The sequence below is a fragment of the Manacus vitellinus genome, unplaced genomic scaffold, assembly GCF_001715985.3.
Source record: "Manacus vitellinus isolate BGI_N305 unplaced genomic scaffold, ASM171598v3 scaffold_76_pilon, whole genome shotgun sequence".
Taxonomy (NCBI): Eukaryota; Metazoa; Chordata; class Aves; order Passeriformes; family Pipridae; genus Manacus; species Manacus vitellinus.
In genome coordinates, this window is record NW_021940796.1 from 2,286,472 (window position 1) to 2,308,600 (window position 22,129).

At 42.0% G+C, this 22,129-nt stretch overlaps 1 protein-coding gene across 1 annotated transcript in view; it reads left to right on the top strand.

Moving 5' to 3' along the window:
* Positions 1-22,129, top strand: part of LOC103763698 (BCAS3 microtubule associated cell migration factor) — a 162,118-nt gene that overhangs the window by 99,443 nt on the left and 40,546 nt on the right. The window contains exons 15-19 of the mRNA XM_029964627.1: positions 3,304-3,454; positions 10,396-10,440; positions 16,465-16,589; positions 17,197-17,362; positions 18,526-18,626. Of these exons, the coding sequence (XP_029820487.1) occupies positions 3,304-3,454; positions 10,396-10,440; positions 16,465-16,589; positions 17,197-17,362; positions 18,526-18,626 (588 nt within the window). The remainder of the gene's footprint in view (positions 1-3,303; positions 3,455-10,395; positions 10,441-16,464; positions 16,590-17,196; positions 17,363-18,525; positions 18,627-22,129) is intronic.

The window sequence follows — 22,129 nt, forward strand, 5'->3', positions numbered from 1 at the left end:
CCAAACAACTCTTCCCTGGCAGCCCCTGGAACGACAAATACTTGACCCAAGGGACTTGCCTTGCACGGGGTCCTGAGGGCTGTTGAGCTCAGCTCCGGGTGAGTACCGAGGGAAAGAGCCCCCTCCCTCGGGATGCTCCCCTGGAAACCTTCAGAGTGACCCTTGGGAGGACGTGTTTGCCATGGCATTGGGAGGGTGGCCATTGATCCCCCTGAATTTCTCTAAATTCAGCAGGAAGTGTCCCTGGGCAGGCAGTAGGATGTGATCTGTGTGCAGCTGTCAGTGCACAACCGAGTTACCCCTCACAGCTGAGTGCGCTGTGCACGTGTCCTGAGGTAACTGGAGTTCAGGGTTCTGCATGAAAAATATTGGATATTTCGAGCAGACTTAAACTTTGGCTTATTTGTTGCCCGTCCTTTGACAGTGAATCAACAACTGCTCGAGCTGTAGAAATAATGTTGATGCTTGACTGCATTCTTTGTGCTCTTTTGGCCTGATCCAGCAGCCCTGTGCACACACAACTCCTGTTTACTGCAGGAGTTTCCTACTTGGACAGGCTGGAGGAATGGAAGGGGAATTTTTCCAATTTCTGGAGGGCTACAGCAGCACACCAGAAAATTATGGGGTTTTCTTTAACCTTAATGGTCCACACCATCTTAATGTTACTGTATTTAGATTCTGAAGAACAACTTTACTGTCAGAAATAATCTCTCTCCTTTCTGCAGCGTTCCAACTTGGAATTTTTTACTTCTATCACTTTTAATTACATTTTTTCGCAGTTAAGCAACTGAATGTTGCTGCAGAAAATACAGGCTGGCAGGCAATGGTTGTTGTGACATATGTTTGGTAGTTACAGCTCTTTCATTTGTCACAGCTGAATTTTTTTCTCGTGGTTGGGCTGTGCATTATGAGCTCTGCTTTAGTTAATTTTTTATTGAGGTTTGTATACATCAGATTAAGCTGTACTTCTAAATATATATTTACAAATTAAATGCTGAACGTTTTTTGGTTTTTGTTTTTTTTTTTGGAAAGAGGAATCATCTTAGATTTTGGTCCTATTCAGCATCTCTTTTATACCTTTTCATTCTCTCTTAATAGCTTAGTGCTTTTTTCCCTTTACTCTGTGTTTTCTTATGTGTGAGGCTGAGAACTGCAGGATGTTATAACTACAATTAATAAAAAGCTCTGAGGGAGTGACTTAATCCTGCAGTTTTCTGAGTATCCCTGACTGCCTTGGGATTCCTCAACTTGCTTGGAAGTAAAGCAGCTCATCCTTGTGTTGGAAGGACATCTGTAAATTCCTCCTTCCTCTGCATGCAAATATTCCATCGAATCAGCTGATGGTTTTGCATGTGGAAAACCACATGGAAGTTGGGAGTGGGTCATTAAATGTGCCTTGAGAGGGGACAGGGGCTGTTACCACAGCCTTTGGGTCAGGAGTTCCTAGTTAATCATTATATTCCAAACAAGTAAAAGAAAACAGATTACAGGCAGATTTGGAGCCCCCTCTGCAGATACTGGGGGTGTTTGCTGTGCAAATGTGGATCAAGGGGAAGATGGGAGAGGGAAACACTCTCAGAGAGGCCTTGGCTGCATGAACAGTAACTAATTAGACAGTAATGCACAAAACTATTCATGGGCCTTTCTGCAAGAACCAAGACTGTATTATTAAGCTAATCTTAAAAAAATTAATTGCATCTCAGTCTTAATTTAAAACTGAGCCGGGCTGGGGTTTTTTTGGTTTTGTTTTGTTTTTTTTTTTCCCTTTTCTTTTTATTCCAAGTTGGTGCAGGAAAATTGCTATTAATGAAATCTGCTCTCTGGGACTTCAATGGGCTCGTTCTTCATTAAAGCCTCGCCATGTCTCTTAAAACGTATTGAGCGAGCGGAGACTCCCACAAAATCCACTCTGTAATTTCAGCATTTCTCTTATTGTGCCAGCCTGACATGCAGAGCTCTGGGGACTTTGCAGAAAACCCCCAATAAAACCCCCTAAGCTCACAGTTATATAGTATTAAAAGAAGGGTGAAGGAAGCCTTGAGTGTCTTTAGGATGATGAGACATTCATTAAGATTTTTCCGCCTTCCTTTTCCTATTTTCAATCCATCTGAAGGACCATTAAAGCTTTTCAGGCAGCTTCCTGTGAGAAACCCTTTGCTGTGCTGTTTTTCTTCCTTGAAAAAAGGTGGCTGCTCTTGAGGCAGATTGTATGGATTTGGCCTGGGATTTGTATAATATCTGTGTAGAATGCAGCAGTTGTTTAGGAACCTAATTCCCAATATGGCTCCCTTTTGATTAAGAACAAAGCCAGCGTTTCACAGCATTACAGGAACACAGAAAAACAAGTTAATGATCTAAACCTTTTAATTCATGGTTGCTTGTCTATTTAAAGTACTTTTGATTCTGCTATAAACAGACTGGCCCCTTTTTTTGTTTAACTTCTTTCTTTGGTTTCTTCGCATTTCTTTCTTTACTGTCCATGAAATTTGGAGCTCGTTTCCTTTTCCAACTGAAGAATGAAAGGTTGTGACTACAGAGTGATACAGGGAGTAAGAAAAGCGTATCCAGACTGGGCTTCCATCCAGCACAGACCTCTTTGAAACAAGCTAAATTTAGGCTTCTCGGGGGTTTTCTGCTTGTGTTTTTTCCCTTTCCTTTTTTTTTTTTTAATTTTTTTTCAATACCTATGTTTCATTTTCTCCTTTCTGAACAAAGATGAAGTTTATGACTTTTTTGACACTTTCTTGATTTTTACATGTAGTTTGGCCTGGGTTTATTTTATATAGTTACTTGAGATTTTCTTCCAGCCTTAGTTCTGCAGATGATTATTCTCTGTGTCTTTATCCACTGGGACAACAAAAGCGACCTTTTCAGGACTTCCAATTACCAACACTGTATGTGGTACTTTAGGAAAATAATTCCCTTCCAGATATTCTTTTCTTTTTAAATAGAGAGTTGGAATCCAGAGCTCGTTCTTCAAATCGAACTCAAATACTTTTTGGTGAACAAAACTGTCAGGGCAGCAGCAGCAGCAGCAGGAATAATTTCCCTTCCATGGAAGGAAATCCTTGCTTATCCCCCTGTATAAAATTAGTATTTGCTGCTTCCATTGCCATTTATTTTTTATCTGAAGATGAATTTTTTCAGATTTTTTTTTTTTAATTGCGACGGGAGATCATTTTTTTGGTTTATTTTTTGAGGGCTTTTTTTTTAAAAAAAATCTTATTTCGGTCCGATGTAGAAATGCCAAATGAAGATAAAAATCCCAATAATGTGTCTTCTCACACCTCTGTTCCCATGAAGGTAAATTGAACAGCCAAGACACTTACAACAACTTCACAAACAACAATCCTGGGAACCCTCGGCTGCTGCCTCTTCCAAGCCTGACCGTGGTGTTGCCTCTTGCTCAGATCAAGCAGCCAATGACGTTGGGGACCATCACCAAACGCACAGGGTGAGTGCACAAACCTTCCTTAACCTTCTTAGTTATCACTCAGGGGCAAAGAATTTGGGTTACTGGTGATAATTAGTTTTATTCCTTACTTTAATTCCAGTGTACGGAATTTGCTTGGCAGCAGAAGGGGTCGGGGGGGGGAAGAGGAGACAAGAAAACCAGCATCAGAGGAGTGAATTAAACCTGCAAAGAAATCTCTGTAAATTCAGGAATATTCATTTGGGTGGCTCAGGAGAAGTTTTCACACCAGGAATGGGAATGAAACATAAGCAGAGCTGTATTCAATCAGAATAAAATATGGGTTTACTTTTTTTTTTGGAAAAGTTTGTTTGGATTTCCAACCTTTTCAAGCAGAATTGATTTTTTTGACTACCAGAGCTGCAAAGACAGTAAAGGCAGGTTGAGCAGAAAGGCAGAACTTAATCCTGCTGTTTTCCTTGACCTTATTTTTCCTCTGAAGTGACTGTGCTGGACTGTGTAACTCACGTGTGGACTCCAGAGCCAGCTGCACTTTGCTACTTCTCACTGGGCCAGGATAAAGCATTTCAGGATATTTGTTGGGAAAAACTCCTCTAAATATACATACAATTACTAGGAAGATTTTTGTGAGCTTCATAAGCTATAACAATATTAAGTTAATTCACACTGTTCAACAGTTGATACTTCTGCTAAACTTCAAATCTCTTATTACAATTAACACAGAAAGCTACTGGGTGATGAGTATATTTTTTTCCCTCTTAATTTTTAGTGCTTCGAATCCCTGAATATTTTCTAATTAAAAGTCTGATTCATCCATTAATTTACAGAGGGTTTTTACATTTTTAAGGAAAATAGATCGAGCATGGCATGTTGTTGGACAAAACAACAGCTTCCTACAGCTTCCTAACATTTTCCTGCTTTTTGCCCAGTGCAGGCACTGCCTTCCTTTGCCTCAGTGCTTTCTTGCTCAAACTCTGCTCGTGAGGGGAATTTTTACCTTGTGTTTCGTGAACTGGGAATTGTTTTTCAGGATATTCCCCCTCTCCCTGAGTAATTCCCACATTCTGTGCTTCAGCATCCAGGCCATCCTGTAAGATCTGTGTTGGTTGGTGCACTGAGTGGTGCCTGGTGACCCTCAGAAGCTTGATCTGTGTGCACATAAATGTGTATCCACACACGTGTCTGTCCAACAATCCTGCTCTTACCCATGGAAACTGGAATTTCATGGAGCCAGATCGTGAGCTCTGAACACACAGTTGCCCTCAGCACAGAGGAATCCCTGAACTTCACAGAGAATTGGAAATGGAACTTAGGAAACAGTAAAGAAGCAGTCTGAGGGTCGTGTTGGGGTTTAGCTTCCTCCACACACACATTTCAGCTGCTTATTTGTGCCTTTTTTTTTTTCCTGCTTGCAGTTTAAACACAGGTGAGGGGAAAAAAAGGTTGTGCTGCTGGTCAGGTGAATCTGGAAATGGGGAGGAGGCCAGGAAGGGAGGTGGGATGAGGGGGAGGTTGGTGTGCAAGGAGACGAGCAGGAAGTCACAGCTCCTCAAAGAGGGGAAATAATGAAAATGTGGCTTGAAGAGTATGGTCAGTGAAGGACAGAAATAGAAATCTGGGCTCCTGGAACTGGGATAGACACTTAGAACCAGATGGGACAAGGCAGAGAGAGGAATTAAAAATCCACCTGATGGCCTGCCAGAGGAGGTAGGGGACAGGAGTGCTGGGGAGGAGCAGGATTTGGGAAAAAACACTTGGTTTGCAATAATAATTCATACAAAACCCATTACAAAGGCTGTTTCCTGAATGCTTGATGATACCAGCAAACCTTTCTAAAATTATTGCATGTGTAGTAAGTCTGCATTACTTTATGGAATATTTCATTCTTGAATATCTTAAACATATTCAGAGTGTTCATATTCATGGTTTTCCCATAAATGATACTATTCACCGACTGTCTCTGCCCCATTCTGTGCGATTTTAAAAGCTAATTAAATTTAAAATGCTCAGTGAGGCTTATGCAAGGGGGGAAGACAACAGTCCTGGGAAATACCCTGCTGTGTAAGTAGAGTTTTGGTGGATGAGGATCATAATTTTCCGCCCGGCCCAGGTCGCCGTGTCACACTGAGCCGAGGGCTCCCTTCATTTGTTCTGCATCCAAAACATCTGATGAAAGCACAGCGAATTAACATGAAAAGCTGCATTTATAAAACACATTTAAGAGGAATGCCTCACATCCCAGAAGCCTGACATGCCTAAAATGACCAAATTGAGACAGCAGCCTTAACTTAAACCTCCAGGGGGCAAAGCGTGTGTTTAACATATTTAACATCTGCCCTCGTATTTCTGCAAACACGTCGCACTGCGGGGCTGTGCAGTGTGAGCTTTCGACAGGACAGGGACCATCTGCCTCACTGGAGGAGAGGAGGAGGCTGCATTACTGCAAATGGCAAAGGACAGATGTATTTACACCTACATGGGCAGCACCTCTGAGCAGCGCTCCGAGGAAACAAGGCTCTTCCTTGGGAGCAGCTGCTTCACCTTGCGACTGCGCAGCGATCAGAGGGGGAGAGGAGCTCAGAGCCAGTTGGCTTTTACACTCTCTGTTCACTGCTCTTCTGCTGTTGTACCCTTAAAAATTAAAAAAATTTCATCTGTTGCAGCACAGCTCTAAAAGTCAAAATCGGGCTTGAAATGCTGTAAAATTAAAAGTCTGGATTGACCTTCCTTTTAACGTACAAAAAGCTTCTTTAGTTCTGAACGTCTTCAGGGAGTCTTGGAGGTTTTGTTAACCCAAAAGTCAGGGTGGGTTTTGTTCTGCTGGTATCCAAGACAAGCAAAATATTTTCCAGGTACTGAAAGGACTGATCAGTGCCCTTAATACCATGTGTCTGGAGCAGAGCTGCAGAGCATGTCACGGTGCTTGACAGGTGGAATGGCAGTAAATTTTTCACAAGTGTTCCCCTGTAGCCCCGTGGGAGTGAAGGAGGGAGTCTGGAATTGTGTCATGACTGTGCTGTTCATCCCAGGTGCTTTTTTTGTGCCGTGCAATCATGTAGATGTTTGGGACGTGTCCTGATCAGTCACTGCTGTGAACAAACCCTCTGTTCTGGGCAGGAAGTGTCTGGGAGCGTCACCTCCTGTGCTACCATCGCTGGCCTTTCCTTCTCCCCTGCTTCTCTCCTTGCTTTTTCAAGTCTCTCACTGTAATTTCCTCACCTCCATCAAGCACTTCATCTCTGTCCCTACATTTTGCCATCCCATTGCCTGGCTTTCCTGCAGTTTGTGCTGTCAGCACATCCTGAAGGAGCAGAGAGGCTTTCCCAAAGGGGCTCTAACACTAATGAGTGAGGAAGCATCTGATGTTTTAAAGATCAGGGGGATGCAGGACAGCACAAGAGCTGGATGTAATAAGTTTTTATATATCCATGCCTCAGTTTCCCTCTCAAACTTTTAATAGTGATGCTGAATTCCTTGTTGGGGCTGGTGAATGGGTTAATTCATTGCTCATTTACAAAGAGCTTATAGATTTGAGAGGGGCAGAGCTGGATGATCCATCTCGGTGTCTATAAAAGGCAGTGAATCAGAACATTCTAGAAGACAGCTTTGTGCTTTGCAGGAGCTTTATAAGCGTTCCTTGTGTTTGTGGGATGAGTTGCAGTTTGTTTCCAGTTGGTAAGAATGTGGGGACATGGAAAAAGGGAAAGAAAAGATACAATAATTGCCCCGAAAGAAAAACTCTTGTCCAAGTTGGCTCCTCTGACAGCAGTATTTGTTTTAAGTTCCTCCAGGGACATGGTCATTATATTTGGATCATACTTCACTCTCCAGTTCATCCTTGCTGGAGTGAACAGCAGGATGGAACCTGCATTAGTTGGGCCTTGTCAAAACAGAGGCATCCAGTGTTTCCTCCAGGAAAGGGAGAAACCTTGCCTTTATCCAGCCAGGAGATTCAGACAGTGTGTTTTTAAACATGAAACTCTATCCCCTCTATCTTAACTCATCCCTCATTCCACTCCCAGTGAGGAAGGGGGAAATAGGTAAAGTGTGTGGTGCAATTTTACCATTCTAATATTTATGCACAGCAAATCCCTGGTGTTTGGTTCATTTTGTGCCAGAGAGCTTCCTTTGTCCCAGGTTCTGCTGGCTGAAGCAAACAAAAACAAGGAGTGCAAAGTCATGGGGTCACGATACAATTAAGTAGGAAAAAGTAGCTGAAAAGGTCAATTAAAAAGTTAAAAGTAAAGCCCAAGAATTCAGCACAATTGTCTGAAGCTGGACCCATTTCTCAAGCGTGTTTTGTGTCACCTTTAGCTTCTGCAATACATTCTGGGAATAAAGCAAGCGCTGTAATGATTTGTAATTGATATGAAATACAGTTCCTTGCACTAAATTTTGCTCAGATCTCACTGTTTATGAAAAGCTTCCTGACATGGCAACATATCCCAGCGAGGGTCAGAATAAATGGCTGTTGCACATTTAAAAGCTTAAATAGCTTTTATCAAACGTTACAACGCGAAATCAAAGCGTTTCGGTTTTCAGTTCGCCAAAACTCAGAATGAGGTAAGGCACTGGGAAAACTCTGTCAGAATTTTGAATCCTAATCATCTTCCTTCCCTGATTTCCCTCTGGAATTTCTCAGTAGCCACGAGGAAGGGGCAGCTCGGTGAGTTTGTGCCTCTCTGGCTGTCACCGAGCGCGGCCATCTGGTGCTGTCTCTTCAAGGTTGGGTTCTCCTCTAATTTGTGGGCTCTCCCTCTCGCTCTCAATTAGCATTCCATCCATATTATGGGAAGGAAAGAGTGGAAAACAATCCCTTATATAAATATCATGGGGGGGAAATAATGGTTGTCTTTAAAGGAATCAGGTCTCATGAGCAGAAAGGAAACGCTGAGTTGTTTTCCTCGCACTTAAAGCTTTTTCCTGAGGCTCTGCTGTGGTCTTTGCAAGTGTAATTGCATTTTGTTCGTGATACAAGATTTTCTATCCAAAACCAACCAAACAAAACCTTCAGTTGAAGCCTGTGTCCACCTGGGTCAATTTGTAATTAAAATAAGGAGAATTTGTTCATTTGCAAGTATAATCAGCTCAACGTAGTATGTTGTGGAGAAAGTAAAAGCCTGTGTTATCTTCTGAAATGTTCTAATGGGCTCAGCTAAGTGTCATTTGCTTGATGTTTGCAGACAGAGCCACTGAGGCAGAGAAGAAAAAAAAAAATAGTTGCCAAAAAACCATCCGTGATCATAATTTAGAAATTTAACTCTGAGCTCCCAGGCAGATCCCACCACTCTGCAGTGACCCTTCAGATTTACACACAAGCTGCATTCTGTGTTTTAAATTGTGTTGGCTGTGGGTCTTGCAGGAGATTTAGCTTTCAGTTAAATATTTAAGCAGTGCAATAGTGCTGGGCTCATCTTTTGTTGAGCCGTTAGAGCGGCCTTTGACTCGGGCTGAGTGTTGGCTTCGGAGGAGATCACACAGTTCAGACAATTCAAGTGGGTTTTCTCCCTGTTCAAAGATGATATATTAGGTCTAGAAGGGTGGTTGGTTCTACCAGATGAGCTCTGTCCCCCAAAATGTTGACTAAACATCTATTAGATACAAAAAGCTAAAGACCAGTCCCTTACACAGAGCTCAGAAGCTCTTCATTATGTTTTTGCCTATAGTACTAATTAAAAATAGTGGGTTTTTCTGCAATATTCTATTCTTTATTGGGTTTTTACATCTTTACATGTTGAGGGATGTGTGTTTTAGGTCTGTACCTCCACCTAAATGTTTTTTTGGGAGGATGCCTTCATTCATTGATGTTGTGCTCGTGTCAGATTTAGTTCACCGAATCTTTTTTTATCAGGCTGGTATCCTTTTAACTGTGTAGGCCCATGGCTGAGTGCTTTAGTGCTGCACCTTTTCTGGGAGTTCATTGCCTGAAAATATTCCACCTGTTTCAACTGGCCAGGATTTATGGCTGAGTCAGGGTGTAAAAAGGAAAACGAGCCATTGGCATTTACAAAATCAATTAATCAGTGATTTTGTGGCTGATGTCACAGCCCAAATGAGAATCAGAGAAGCCTTGAGCATGTGAGTAGCTCCAAATTTGCCTCCTGCTCCTCCTTTTCAGATTTTATGCAAATGTCAGTGTGGCAATGGCTTTCTAAAGGGAGATACCCGTTGAAAATGCCCTCGGATTCATGGGGGTGATGCCACTTTAAAAACCATCCACTGTGCAAAATACCTGAACAAAAATGACAATAAAACCACAGTGTAGATAAATGGTTGGGGTGGCCAAAAGCACTCAGCTTTGTGTCTGGTGATTTGAACATCAGATACCTCTGAACCAAGTCAGGGTTCTCCCTCCTGCATCTGTGCAAGCTTTGATGTGGGGGCAGAAGGTTTGCTGGGTCACAGAGTTGCTAAAGATCTTGAATTTAAGGTGTATTTCTGTCCTGGCAAAAGGCTGGAGTGATTTCCCCTAAAAGGGGGCTGTAGGCTTTTTAATTTTGGATTCATTGTGCTCGTACCTGTCGTTGTTTTTACTCAGGACTTGCCTCCTCCCAGTAAATTTGTAAAACCGCCTCACTCGACCTTCAGCGTTTCTCGGAAAACACCCCCAGATTTGTTGGGTTTGGTGCTAATTTTCCTGTCACTTTTGGCTTTAATATCTGCCACTGCCTCAGATGTGTGAGCAGGTCTGAGGAAGGAGCCCTAAGCTGAGTCTAACCCGAGCTGTAACCCCGAGCCCAGCTTGCACGGATGCATTCCCCGTGTCCCAGCATGAGGAGCCTCCCCGGGGGGTTGTGCTGGGTGGGAGCTCAGGGTGCTGCTTCCAGGACAGGGCATCAGGAAGGGTTCCACAAGCTATTCTGGGGACTTTCTGAGTAAATCTTAATGGCATGATGTACAGTGGACTTGTTGGGAATGGAGTTTTCATCTAATTTCTGTGCATTTTTCCCCTTTCCGTGAAGACCTTACCTGTTTGGAGCAGGATGTTTTTCCATAAAAGCTCCCTGGTGAGTTCCCAGTTCCAACCCAGCATGCCTATAAATCCATTTGCTGTCCTGGCTGAAAATAACTCTGTGCTTAGACTTTTTAATTTTGGATTAATTTCCTTGTTTACCTGCATGGCTGATCCATAGGTTTCCACCCCCATAATTTCACTTTCAAACCATGAGATGTGTGTTCCCCACCGAGCATTGCAAAGAAATGCATTCACCTTCTTGATTTCTTTTTTACCTTTGAGAGTGCATTTAATTTTTAAGTAGCAGGGAAGTTGAAAAAATAAATTATTTCTAAGTGGGCAGAAATTACTGCAATGTCTTTCCAAACAAGGCTCTTTTTTTTTTTTTAATTCTATATTGCTTCCTTTATTATTGGAGCACTAAGTTGCTTACAGACAGAAAACATCGATGATGACCTCTGGAAAATAAGCCAGATTAGCAGTGAGTAGGCAGTAAAGTACTGCAGGGAGAGAGAGGTGCAGCAAATAAAATGGGCACTGGAAAAAGAAAAGCTGATTTCACTTGAGAAAAAAAAACCCCCACGGAATGATTTGGGTTGGAAGGGACCTTCGGGATCATCTCGTTCCAACCCCCTGCCATGGGAAACAGTTCTGTTAAAATCAGGATATTTGAAATAATGAGGGGGTTTGGGTTTAATATGAAAAATTGCAGCAGGTTGTAAGAATAAAGACAGGAGAAGAAGCAAGTTTTAACAAGTGTTTTGGGTTTGGAGCTTGGTTCAGTGTTTGAGCAGTGCTACATCACCTCCATTTCCTAATGGGATGAGGGTCAGGCGGTCCAAGTTTTGGGCAGCAAGAACTGGGGAAGTGGGAATATCTTAGAAAATCTAAAAACTTTCAGCTTGGAGGTTTTTGGGCTTTGGTTCTTTTGGGGTTGGGGGTTTTCTGCCTGTTTTTAATTTAGCTCAAGATGCTGCTGAGCTGTTCCTGTCAGTGTCTGTTAGAATATTTGTCCATGGCTCCTGGTTTTGCTGCTAGAAGTTGGTTCCATGTTCATCACCCCTTGTGTCTGTGCCAAAATATTATGTCCAGCAGAAAGAATTTCTTCAGAGCTTTGTTGGGACACAAACCTCTCTAGGGAAAGGCTGAGGACAGTTGTGGGGTTTATGGGAGCTGACCCAGGAGAAGCAAAGGAAAGAAGGGGACTTTGCCTTAACCCTGGAGAATTTCTGATTACTGAAGCATCTCCCTAAACCCCATTTCCAAATGCAGATTATGACACAGCTCAGAATTTTGCCTGATGGGGCTCCAAGAGCACCAGAGGCTCTGGAAGAAGAGTTTTGGCAGAGGATTGTGGCAGTCACCCCCTGCACAAATTTATCAGCCAGAAATGAGTTGAGATGGAGGCAAGATTAAAAGGCTGAGATTAAAGGGGGGGAAATATATGAAATAGGCTCAAAAATTGTTGCCTCTCTTTCCCAAGACTTTTTTTGTGGTTTGTTTAATGCCAGTGCAAGCTCAGAAATATGGTCCTTGCTAAGTCTGCAGAGAAATTAAGGATAAAAAACACGCTTTGGGTGGGGGAAGAAATCATGTTGTTTCCATTAAGGTCTTAATGAGACCTAAAATTCTGTAAACAAAACGAGTGGAGGTTTGACAGGGAAGAGCCTGGTGAATAAAGGAGCCCACCATTCCTTTTCCCTGCTTTTCCTTGCTTTGGTCGTGATGTGACAACTGGAAACGTGGCTTTGGTTTCCTTGGTTTAGGCACAAGGATAAACTAATTAAAATTTATGTACTTGGAGGGGGATTTTTTTTTTTTTTGGTAATTTTATGTGCAATTGTGAATTTCACCCAGGATTTTTCTCCTGATACTTTTTTTGCTACTTTTGTAGTTGAGATAAAGCTTTTCCCTTCAGCAGTGTTTTGGTGGGTTTAGTGTGGAATTGTGGATAAATGCTTTTATGACTCTCACATGTTTGTTGGAAATATAAAATCAAAGTGATTCTCAGTCTTTGCAGCCTCTTACTATTGATTAATAATATTTGAATTTATAAGGCAGTTCATTCATATCATACATTTGCAATTCATTTATTGTTTAAAACTCATGTCGCTGGTTTGACTGTGAACTTAAAGGTACATTTAGGAACCAGAAGACTTTTGTGAGACATAAAGCTCTTTGAGGAACCCCAGTTGTGAACTGCACAGCCTTCTGGCTTTCAAAATATTTTACTAATGTTAATTCATATAAATAAAACAGAACAGAAAGTGCAAACTAGTTAAAATATTTTAACTATTTAGCATTTTTATAGAGAGCTAACACAGTACATTCCCAGAGATTAGGGCAGAGTTTGGTGTGTTACAAAGTCAACAAGTGGTGGCACTGAATAGTTTCCATAGGTCTTAATCTGTTCTTGTTGTGTTGGCAACATGAAAGAACTTCCACGCTGTGCTGGGTCCCTTCACTGCTTTTTAAGCTCTGACCAAGTGATGTCTTAATTTTCCTCTTTAGTTCCCTCCCATCTCTCTTTGTGCCATTCCAGCAGAAAATGCCCGTGGATGTTTTTTCCTGGACGTGTCTGTGTCTCCATCTCGGTGCTTCTGCATTTAGAATGGAAATAACCCTCCAGAGTTGTGTTAGAAAAATTAATAACAGCCCAGATTTCCCCAGATCCTGTGATATTGAGCCAGGTTTTGGCATTAACTTGACTTTTGGAGGTGACTTTGACTGTAGCAGGGGCAGGTGATGTGACATGGTCTGCAGTGGAGACACAGCTCTTATTAAATTTACAGCAGAGCAAGAGCTAAAAGGACAAGATTTCAAAGGTGTTTTTATTACTGTTGTATTTGTGATAGAGTTTTCTGCAGAGATACAACTGGGATAAAACTGCTGCTGTGTCTCATTGAATTCCAGGTGTAGCTGCACAGTTGAGTGGAACCAGACAGGAAAAAGTAAACTGCTTTTTCATTCTTCTGATGTCTTACATGTAGTGCTGCTGTTTCTAATGTTTGAAAGAAATGAAGATTGAAATTATAATGGGGGATGTTTTGGTCCCATTTGCTTCGCTGTCCTGGTTTTAGTGTTGATTCCCAACACCCTGAGCTTCTTCCTGCCTCCCTTTTCAGGAAAAACCTCTGGCACAACATTTTGGAAGTTCCTATATTGTGAAGATTCTTTTAAAATTAACTGTTTTTTAAAAGTGAGGGCAAATGTGCCTTTATTTCAGATCTTGGAATAATTTATGAAGTGCTGACAAGCCAAGAGCAGGAGTTCAGAGCAGAAACAAGTCATTCAGCACCCACCTTCCACATGATTGTTTTGTTATCATTTATAAAGCTGAGAGGGTGTTTGCATCTGCAGAACAACGAGGATTTATAGTTTCCAAGCTGTTAAAATATCACAATGACACGAAAATGTATTTTGCTAATGGCTGAGGATAACTGGGCTTTGGAGCTTTGCTGAAGGGATGAAACTGGAGCTGGAATGTGTTGATGAAAACTCAGGGATGGAGGAAAATGGGAGTAAAATTAAAAATCCCTCAGTTGCAAGAGGTTTCAGAAGAGACTTGTTGACATCTCAGCAGTATTTTCAGAGCTCTGTCCAAACCAATAGATGCACTGGGGGTGTTTGGGTTTTTTTGTTTGTTTGTTTGCTTTGTTTTCCAGCAGGGCTGAGTTTAACCACAGGAGTAATCTGTGTTTTACAAGTTCTGCTCTCTCTGCCTACAAAACATCCTCCTCCGAGGGAAAATGTTCTGGCACTGAAACCAACACTCAAGTGCCTGCCTTGAAAGATGTACATCTCAGAGACAAGGTGGAAATAGAACCCAGCTTGGACCATTTCCTCTAAGGGTGTTTGTGACTGGATTTGGTTGGACACAAGAGTGTGGAGAACCCAATAAAAATGTATTGTCATAGTCCCAGGTTCACTTCTGCTTCAGGGCCTGAAGGAATGGAGATCAGTTCTGTCTCTGCTGAAGTTTGCTCCAGTTTGTAGCTGAGAGTAGCATTTACTTCCACATTTTTTTTTCCCATTTTGAATTATTTTATGAACCTCTGACAGTTATTTTAATGATTTAAACAATAATTTCATAAATCCATCAGGTTGTGTTGAGTAAAAATTGAGAATATTGAGAATATTAGGAGAGTGTAGTGTCAAGAGTTTCTAAGACTGAGTGTGGCTGAGTCAGACCTGTGCTCGTGGTGTGCCTTGTATTGACTGATGGGTGACACTGTCCTTCTGAACAACCTTCTTCCCTACTAAAAACAATCATTTACTGAAATGTAGACCAGTAACAAGACTCTAATTAGTGGATGCATTTCTATTTTAATTTCTGAAGGAATTTTAGTGTGGGAACACTTGAAAGGCAAGAGCTAAAATAGTTCTCAACATACAATTTGCTTAAAAATACTGTTTGTGTGACAGATGATTATTTCAAAGTGAAAGAAATCTATTCTTGTTTTATTATGACCAGCTAATAAAACACTTATTAGTTAACACACTATCAATTTAAATATCCTAATATAGATTGTGCTGTGCCACTGCAAGCAAGGGAATAAATATATTTAGAATCAGGAACTTTTTGGAACAGAGTTTCTGACCCAGCCATGTGTAGCTGGAGGTTTAACAGTTGGATATTAAGTGCTTTGTGGTGGTTCAATAGCAGAGTTACTGACTATAAATTGCAATTGCTCTTTTGGGACATTCCAGCTTCTCCCACTTGTAGAGCTTCAGGTCTGATCCGAGTCCATGGAAGTTTGTCTGAATTTTTCCATGGACACAGATCAATGTGATGGAATTCCTTTGGAAAGAGCTTTTTTTGTTTTAATTTCTAACTGATACATAGGCTTGCTATGTGAGTGATTTATTAGTATGTGTGGTATTTTAGTATAAATTAACTACAATTATACAACATTTAAATTGTTTTCTGCCACTTCAGAGTATTTTTCTGCTGCTTAATTGCATTGTAACACTTGCAGTGATTTGTCTGCACACATTTATGTGCACACTCAGAACCATTCTCTGAAGATCATTGCTTAAAAATTGAAGATTGTTCCTCAAAACCGAGCAGGTTAATGTGGTGTAATCACAGGCTGAAATAGAGTGGAACAAGAAATTAGTAGAAGAAATAAGAAATAATATATTAGTAGAGGAAAAAAGAAAAGGAGGAAGAGGCAGCAAGAGAAGGGAGCAGGGAAAGAGAGTAGAGATGGAGAAATATAAAATAATTTGATTAAAAAGAGGGAGAAGAAGCAAAAATGGAGAAGGAGAAATCCTGTGTGGACTTCTGAGACAGCTTTTCCCTTAAGGAAAGGGTGGGATCCTGGTTTAATCTGGTTTAAACAGGCAATGCTCTGGACACAGTGCTGAGTTTGTGCACAGCAGAGTGTTCTGTACCTGCAGGTTCCTGTGGGCAGGAACCACTGCATGGTGTTTTAGGAAAACAGAATATAAAATTTCCATATAAACCCTTTTACCTGCTCCATACACATCGTGGTTGCAGAGGAGAATGTCTCTTAATCTGCTTTTCCGTGATGTAATTCCTGGTCTGTTCTAACACGTGGCTCGTGAGTGTTGCATCCTTTCCCTTCCCTTTATCCTCTGCATGTTTTCCCTCTCCTTCTTCTTATATCCCATGGTTTCAGTGCTGTGCTGAGTTAGAACTGAGCAGCAGTCCAGGTTATTCCTGACTTTCTTTTGCAAATGCCAGAAAATCTCCACCACCTGGAATGGCTACCCCAGAATCTGTATTTTCATTCCCAAAGGATTGAGGATTACAAGTGTTTGTGTTCGCTTCTGAAATTGTTTCTGTTGGATGTAAATATTCAATATTGGGTCTTTTAAACAGCCCAGTTCTCCATTAGGAGCCAGTGCTGTTCTTCCAGTTAATAAGTTCAGTGATCCAGGGGAATTTGGGACCTATCACTGGGAGACACTGAGCATCTGTAAATCCTGCTCGGTCTTCTGGGAACTGCAGAGAGTCACCATTTCTGAACTAAGAGGTTAAAATGGCTGTTAAGGAAGGGACACCTTCATTTTTAACTTGTATAATTCTGTTTTGTTCTTTCCTTTAAAGCAAATCCAAACCAGCTCCCCAGATTTCACCCAGTAAGTCTGTGGGGGGAGAGTTCTGTGTCGCCGCAGTCTTTGGATCATCAAGGTCATGGTTTGCAAACAATTCCGGTCTGAAGCGGGAAAAAGGTGGGTGTCTTACAAAATGAGGGCTTGCAAATTTAAATTTAAATTTAAATGCTTTGTTTTCTCATTCTGTGACAAGTTCTGAGAAATCAGTGTGGATTTTATTCCTTAAACTCCCTGACAATGGAGATTTTTGGGTACATGGTTGGGGTGCTTTGGTAGACAGGACAATTTACAAGACATTTTAATTAGTGAAATAAATCATTGATCTTCTATTATGATACAGTGAGAGAAAACAAACTTTGGTAGTTCAGTCCAAAGCTACTGTGTGAAGGGGCACTGAAAAGCCTGCGAAGTAAAGGTTAGACACCTCTGCTAAAACAAATGCCCAGACACAAATTTTGGGGGGGTGTAATTCCCTGAACACACCTTGGCAAGAAACTCTGTTCCACCCTCTTTCTCTTTTATGAGATATTTGTATTTTTTTGAAACAGGGGGGAAATGGTGTGTTTTGCACAGTTTTCTTTTTGTCTTTCCAACCCTTTTGCTTCTTTTAATTCACATTTTTTGCCAGCGAGGAAGAGACTTAAAAGAACACAGAGTCTGCTATTTCTGTAAACGTTTTTCTCTGTTTCTGCTGCAATGAGATTTTCTTTCCTTTTGCAAACAGATCAATCCAAGCAGTTTGTGGTGGAGTCCTTGTACATCATCAGCTGTTATGGGAGCCTGGTGGAGCACGTCCTGGAGCCAAGGCCCCTCAGCACAGCTCCCAAAATCAGTGATGACACCCCCCTGGAAATGCTGACCTGCCCCAGAGCCAGCTGGACTTTGGTTAGGTAGCTCATTCCTTTCACTTTGCCTTCTTTTGGTCCAGAAAGTGGTTGTGATCTTTCTTTTTTTCCATGACCTGCATCACTCATATTTTTATTTTCAAACTCATCCTAAAGACTCTTAAAGTGTTCCATTGAAGGAGGGGACACTTGATGGGAAATCCCATATAGTTCTGTTAGTGTTTATGTGTCCCATTTAAATACTTCTGTGGACGTGGAGCTACGTGAACATATTTACAAATCAACAGAGCTCCTTATTAATTGCTGATTTTAAATGATCAGATTGTAATTTACTTTTTATATAAGGACCGGAAACAATTATTTTAGTGGTGTTGAAGTCCAGAATTCTGCTGTGAGACAGGAGGGAGGTTTCCACACTGAGGCATTGCAAAGAGTTAGGCAAGTTATCCTGGGAGCCAGCTGAAGGTAGCAGTTCTTAAGACAGTTGAAGAAATTATTCCTGACAGGTGGAGGAAAGTAAACAAAAATTGATGAGAAAGTGTCGTCAGTGCTTTTGACGTTTTAAAATATTTTCCTATCGATTTTCCTCGGCTCCCATATTCCTTAGTGCTGCTCATGGCTGGGCTGGACTGATCAATACTTGATTTACCAAGCTATTTAGGAATGGCCCACCCTAATTAAAATTACAACACAGACTTCGGGGCCATTATTGTTGAAATGAGTAGGTTGTAATGGAATTGAAAATTCTAATTGGATCAATAGCCCCTAACTTTACACAGCTTTATTTTCACAGTTTGTAAAGTGTTCAGTGACTTCCCAGGGTGGGAGCAGTGCTGGTGAACAGAACAAAAAAAGTTCCCCAGTTTCTGTTGTGTGTTTATATAACGTCAGCATGACATGCAATGGTCCTAAACATATTTGCCAACTTAATCTAAACCTCCCTCTTGGGTTTTTTTTGGGTTTTTTTTTTGTGTGTGTGTGCAATCCATGCTGCAAGTCAACAAAGAAGAATTGTCTTTGCCTCACAGTCTGCAGGGTTTGGCCCTGCTGCTCCACTGCCTGTGGTGTGCTGCAGTGTTTGAACAAGCTAATTTAAATAATTACAAACATTTTGCGAGCTTGTATAGATAATTGCATGTGATGACAGAAACACTGATTTACATTCTCTGTATTAGCTTAAATATTAATAGTCTTGTGTTTTACCTCAGAACTCCTCAGTGGAATGAGCTCCAACCACCATTTAATGCAAACCATCCTCTGCTCCTGGCTGCAGATGCTGTGCAGTACTACCAGTATCTTCTGGCTGGCTGTGAGTAGCTGACAACTTCTTGTCTTGTCTGATGTGCACATTTTCTGCAGAGTGGGGCTTTCTGAGCTGGTTTTTCAGCCTGTAATAATTTCAGTGTATGTTCAGTGTATAACTAACTGTGTGGAGCACTGAATGTAATTTGGGGATTTTTTACATGAAGCAGAGTTGAGAGGCTGTCACACAGCCAAGATGGGAGTGTTTGGCTTGAGAGCAGGGCCCACTGGATCCCCTGAAGTCCTCAGGGTTTCCTCACCTGGTTCCTTCTCACACTTTTTGCCATTTCCTCTCGTGAATTCCACATGAATTCAGTGACAAGTGAGTGCATCTGCATTTTCCCCCTCCCCTGGAACTCCTGGTTGCTGGGCTCCTTCCAGCCAGAGCCTCAGGGAGCTGCTTCCCTCAGGAACCTTGGCACTGCTTCCACCAGGCACATCATTCCCAGGGAGCCAATATGCATGGCATGGCATATCCAGAGACATTTATATATCTATGTCTATAGGTAAAATTTGTGTGTGTGTGTATATATATATTTTTTTTTTTACAAACCCATGTTTGGGTTTTACAGACAAATTAGTATCTTTGTGAGGTTTTATTTGACAATTCAAAAAAGGGAAGACTACTGTCAGTGAGTAGCAAGCCTCTGTTTTATCCAGGGTATAGTCAGGATCAAAGCAATAATAAACACCAAATACAAACAGAATAATAAACACGGAAAATCATCTAGAGGACATGTTAAAAATGGCATAACAGAGAAATCTGTGTGTGTGTTCAGATTGGTTCAGTGTGACTCCACTCAGTGAAATTCCTGAAAAAAAATGGAGTCAGAGCAGGTTTCCCAGAGCAGAGCCCAAGACACCTGGTAAATAACTGCTGACCTGGGTCCTGTGGCCCTGCTCTCCTGCAGCTCTGCCAGGACCTGCAGCCTGGGCTTCCACGTGCTCCTGCTTCCATCAGGGCCTTTAATTGCCAGGAGGTGGCTGAAGCAGGGGCTGGGGGGATGCTCCAGAGCCCTGGCGCCGTCCAGGGGCTCTGCTGGGATCTGTCCCCGAGGTGGAGCACAGCAGTTCCTCCCCAGCCCTGGATAGCATTTCTGCCAATTGTTTGGCTCCATTAAGTGTGCAGGGGAAATAAAAGCCTGAATGACCAAGTCACAAGGGGGTATGGATAGACCCTTTCTTTGTCCACACTCGGAACATTGCATTAGGTCTCATTATCCATTTATAATAAGTGACCTTTGCCCCCCCTGGGTCATTGAAAAACCCTCAGTGTGCTTTTTAGCACAGAGTACCTCTGTCAGCAGCCCGGCAGAACAATGAGACGTCTGGCAGGGCTGCACGGGCAGCCTTCCATAAAGGAGAGCTTTGGTGCCAAAACACGGGGCCAAAAATCTTCCTCAGCCTCTCCAAAAGTATAAACCAGGCCGGTGGCTTCTCGTGCTGAGCAGTGAATAACCTAAAAAACCATTTATTGACACCCAGCTCAGCTTTTAATGGCTTTAAAGAGTCTCGAAGTTGCATTCTCAGCTCAGAGGGAAGGAACAAGGAGCCATTGTTTGAAGGAAGATTTTGTACAACAAGTGTCCAAGACCTTTATCCCAAGGGTATTTGTAAGTGGATCAGCACAGCTGTTCCACTGCTTTGGGGTCATCTGGGACATCTGCTGCAGAAACCTGGCTGAGAGTGTGCAGTTTGTGCCTACCTGAGCTCGTTAGCATGGCCAGGGCTGGGCACAGGGGAGAAAGTGGGGAGCAGGAGATTTGCACCCTTTGTGGCTTGAAAGTGAACTTGCATGTAGAATTCCACAACCTGCTGGCCTGCAGGAAGTGTCAGGATCCTGCTGCCAACTGTTTCAGGCTTTCTGCAGTTGGTCAGTGTGAAAATATCCCATCCTGAGACCTCCTCACTTCTCACAGAGCAGATTCCAGACTCACTGTTGTCTCCATAAGAGTTCATCCCACAAAACCCCGGATTTATTACAATCCTCAGGTCCTCAGTGCTGGGTGTTAGGACTCAGATATTTTTCTGATTTAGTCCACAGTATTTTAGCTTATTTGTGTCTCTGGTATTCCCTCCCTGTGTCTTGAGCAACTTCTAAATCTAAGCACAGCAGAAGAAGGAAATCTAAGTCACATTTTATTCTTCCTGATTGTTTTTTCTCTAACATAAATACCATCAGGTGATGTAGTTAGACTCTCCTAGCAGACCTGGCAGTGGGAGGAGAGTCACTACACACGTGCACAGGAGAGGTTTTGGTGTCCACAGGAACTTTAAATAGAAAGGACTTGGCTTTCTCCAGAGAATTGCCAAATTTTGTCATTAAATCCTGCTTTCTTCCAGCTGTTTGATACTTAGGAATTAGGATGGTTCTGGCAGTATAAACTCTTGAGGATGCTGTGAGGATGGGCAGGGGCACCTTCCAGCAGCCCAGGTTGCTCCAGGCCCTGTCCAACCTGGCACATTTGAGTCCACACAGACACGAGCCTGGCACACAATGGAATTTCCATGGAAATAGGGAACTTGGCATCACAGCAGAAAGTCTGCCATCCTTGTTTCATTCTTCTCATTTCCTCTCTTCCTTATCCCTCCACTTGGAATTCATTTTTTCGTTGCACTGGAGGGCTGGACAGGACTTGCAATATCTGAAAGGTGGCCAACTAACACATTAATGAATAAACCCCCTGAATTAGACCAAAAACTGCCCCATGAAGGTATTGAATAAACTGAGATCTGATTTCTCTCCTCTGGCTCTGGAAAGGGCACCTTCACGTTCCAGGCAAGAGTTTTGGCTCATCAGGACCAATTTTATGGACACGACCTGCAGTTGTCAGGAGTGGGCCAGTGACAAGAATTAATATATTAACTGGTATGCAGTACTCTGACAAATTGCTTACTAAATACATCAAAATTGATTGGGCATTCTGTGTTTAAATTGACAAATGACTGCATTAGGGGAAGGAGGGAAATCCATTAATTACAGCTGCCCTCAACCATAGGAAATGTAATCGTATAAATATAGATTTTGTTAAAACAAAAGTCTGTACTTTACTCCAGTGTTGCTGGTAAGTGTACTTGCACCTCTCTGCTATTAAACCTGCAATAGGAGGTTTTGAAGACAGATCTTTGCAATTGGCTTTTAAATAATCAAAGAGCATTTCTGTTGTGTTAAAAGGAATGGTGCAGTTGTTTCTGCATCCCGCCCTGACCGCTTCTGCAAATTGTTTCTCCCTCAGAAAAATGGACCTGTAGCCCAGGCTGCCGCTGCCTCATTAATTGTTTATTCTAAATGCAGTGTAATTTGTATTCCAAGACGTTGGGATTCAAACCAGTACTCTGCATTCTCCTTCTTTGTCCCTGTCCTGGTCTCCAAGTAATACTTGCAGGGCTGTTACTTATTTCTGAGTAAGAATTTGCTCTTGAGTTGGGCCTGAAGATATGATCAGTTTTATAGACTTTGTTAAGGGATTCTTGAAAAGATTAAGGCCTGTATTTATAGCTGCCTTTGAC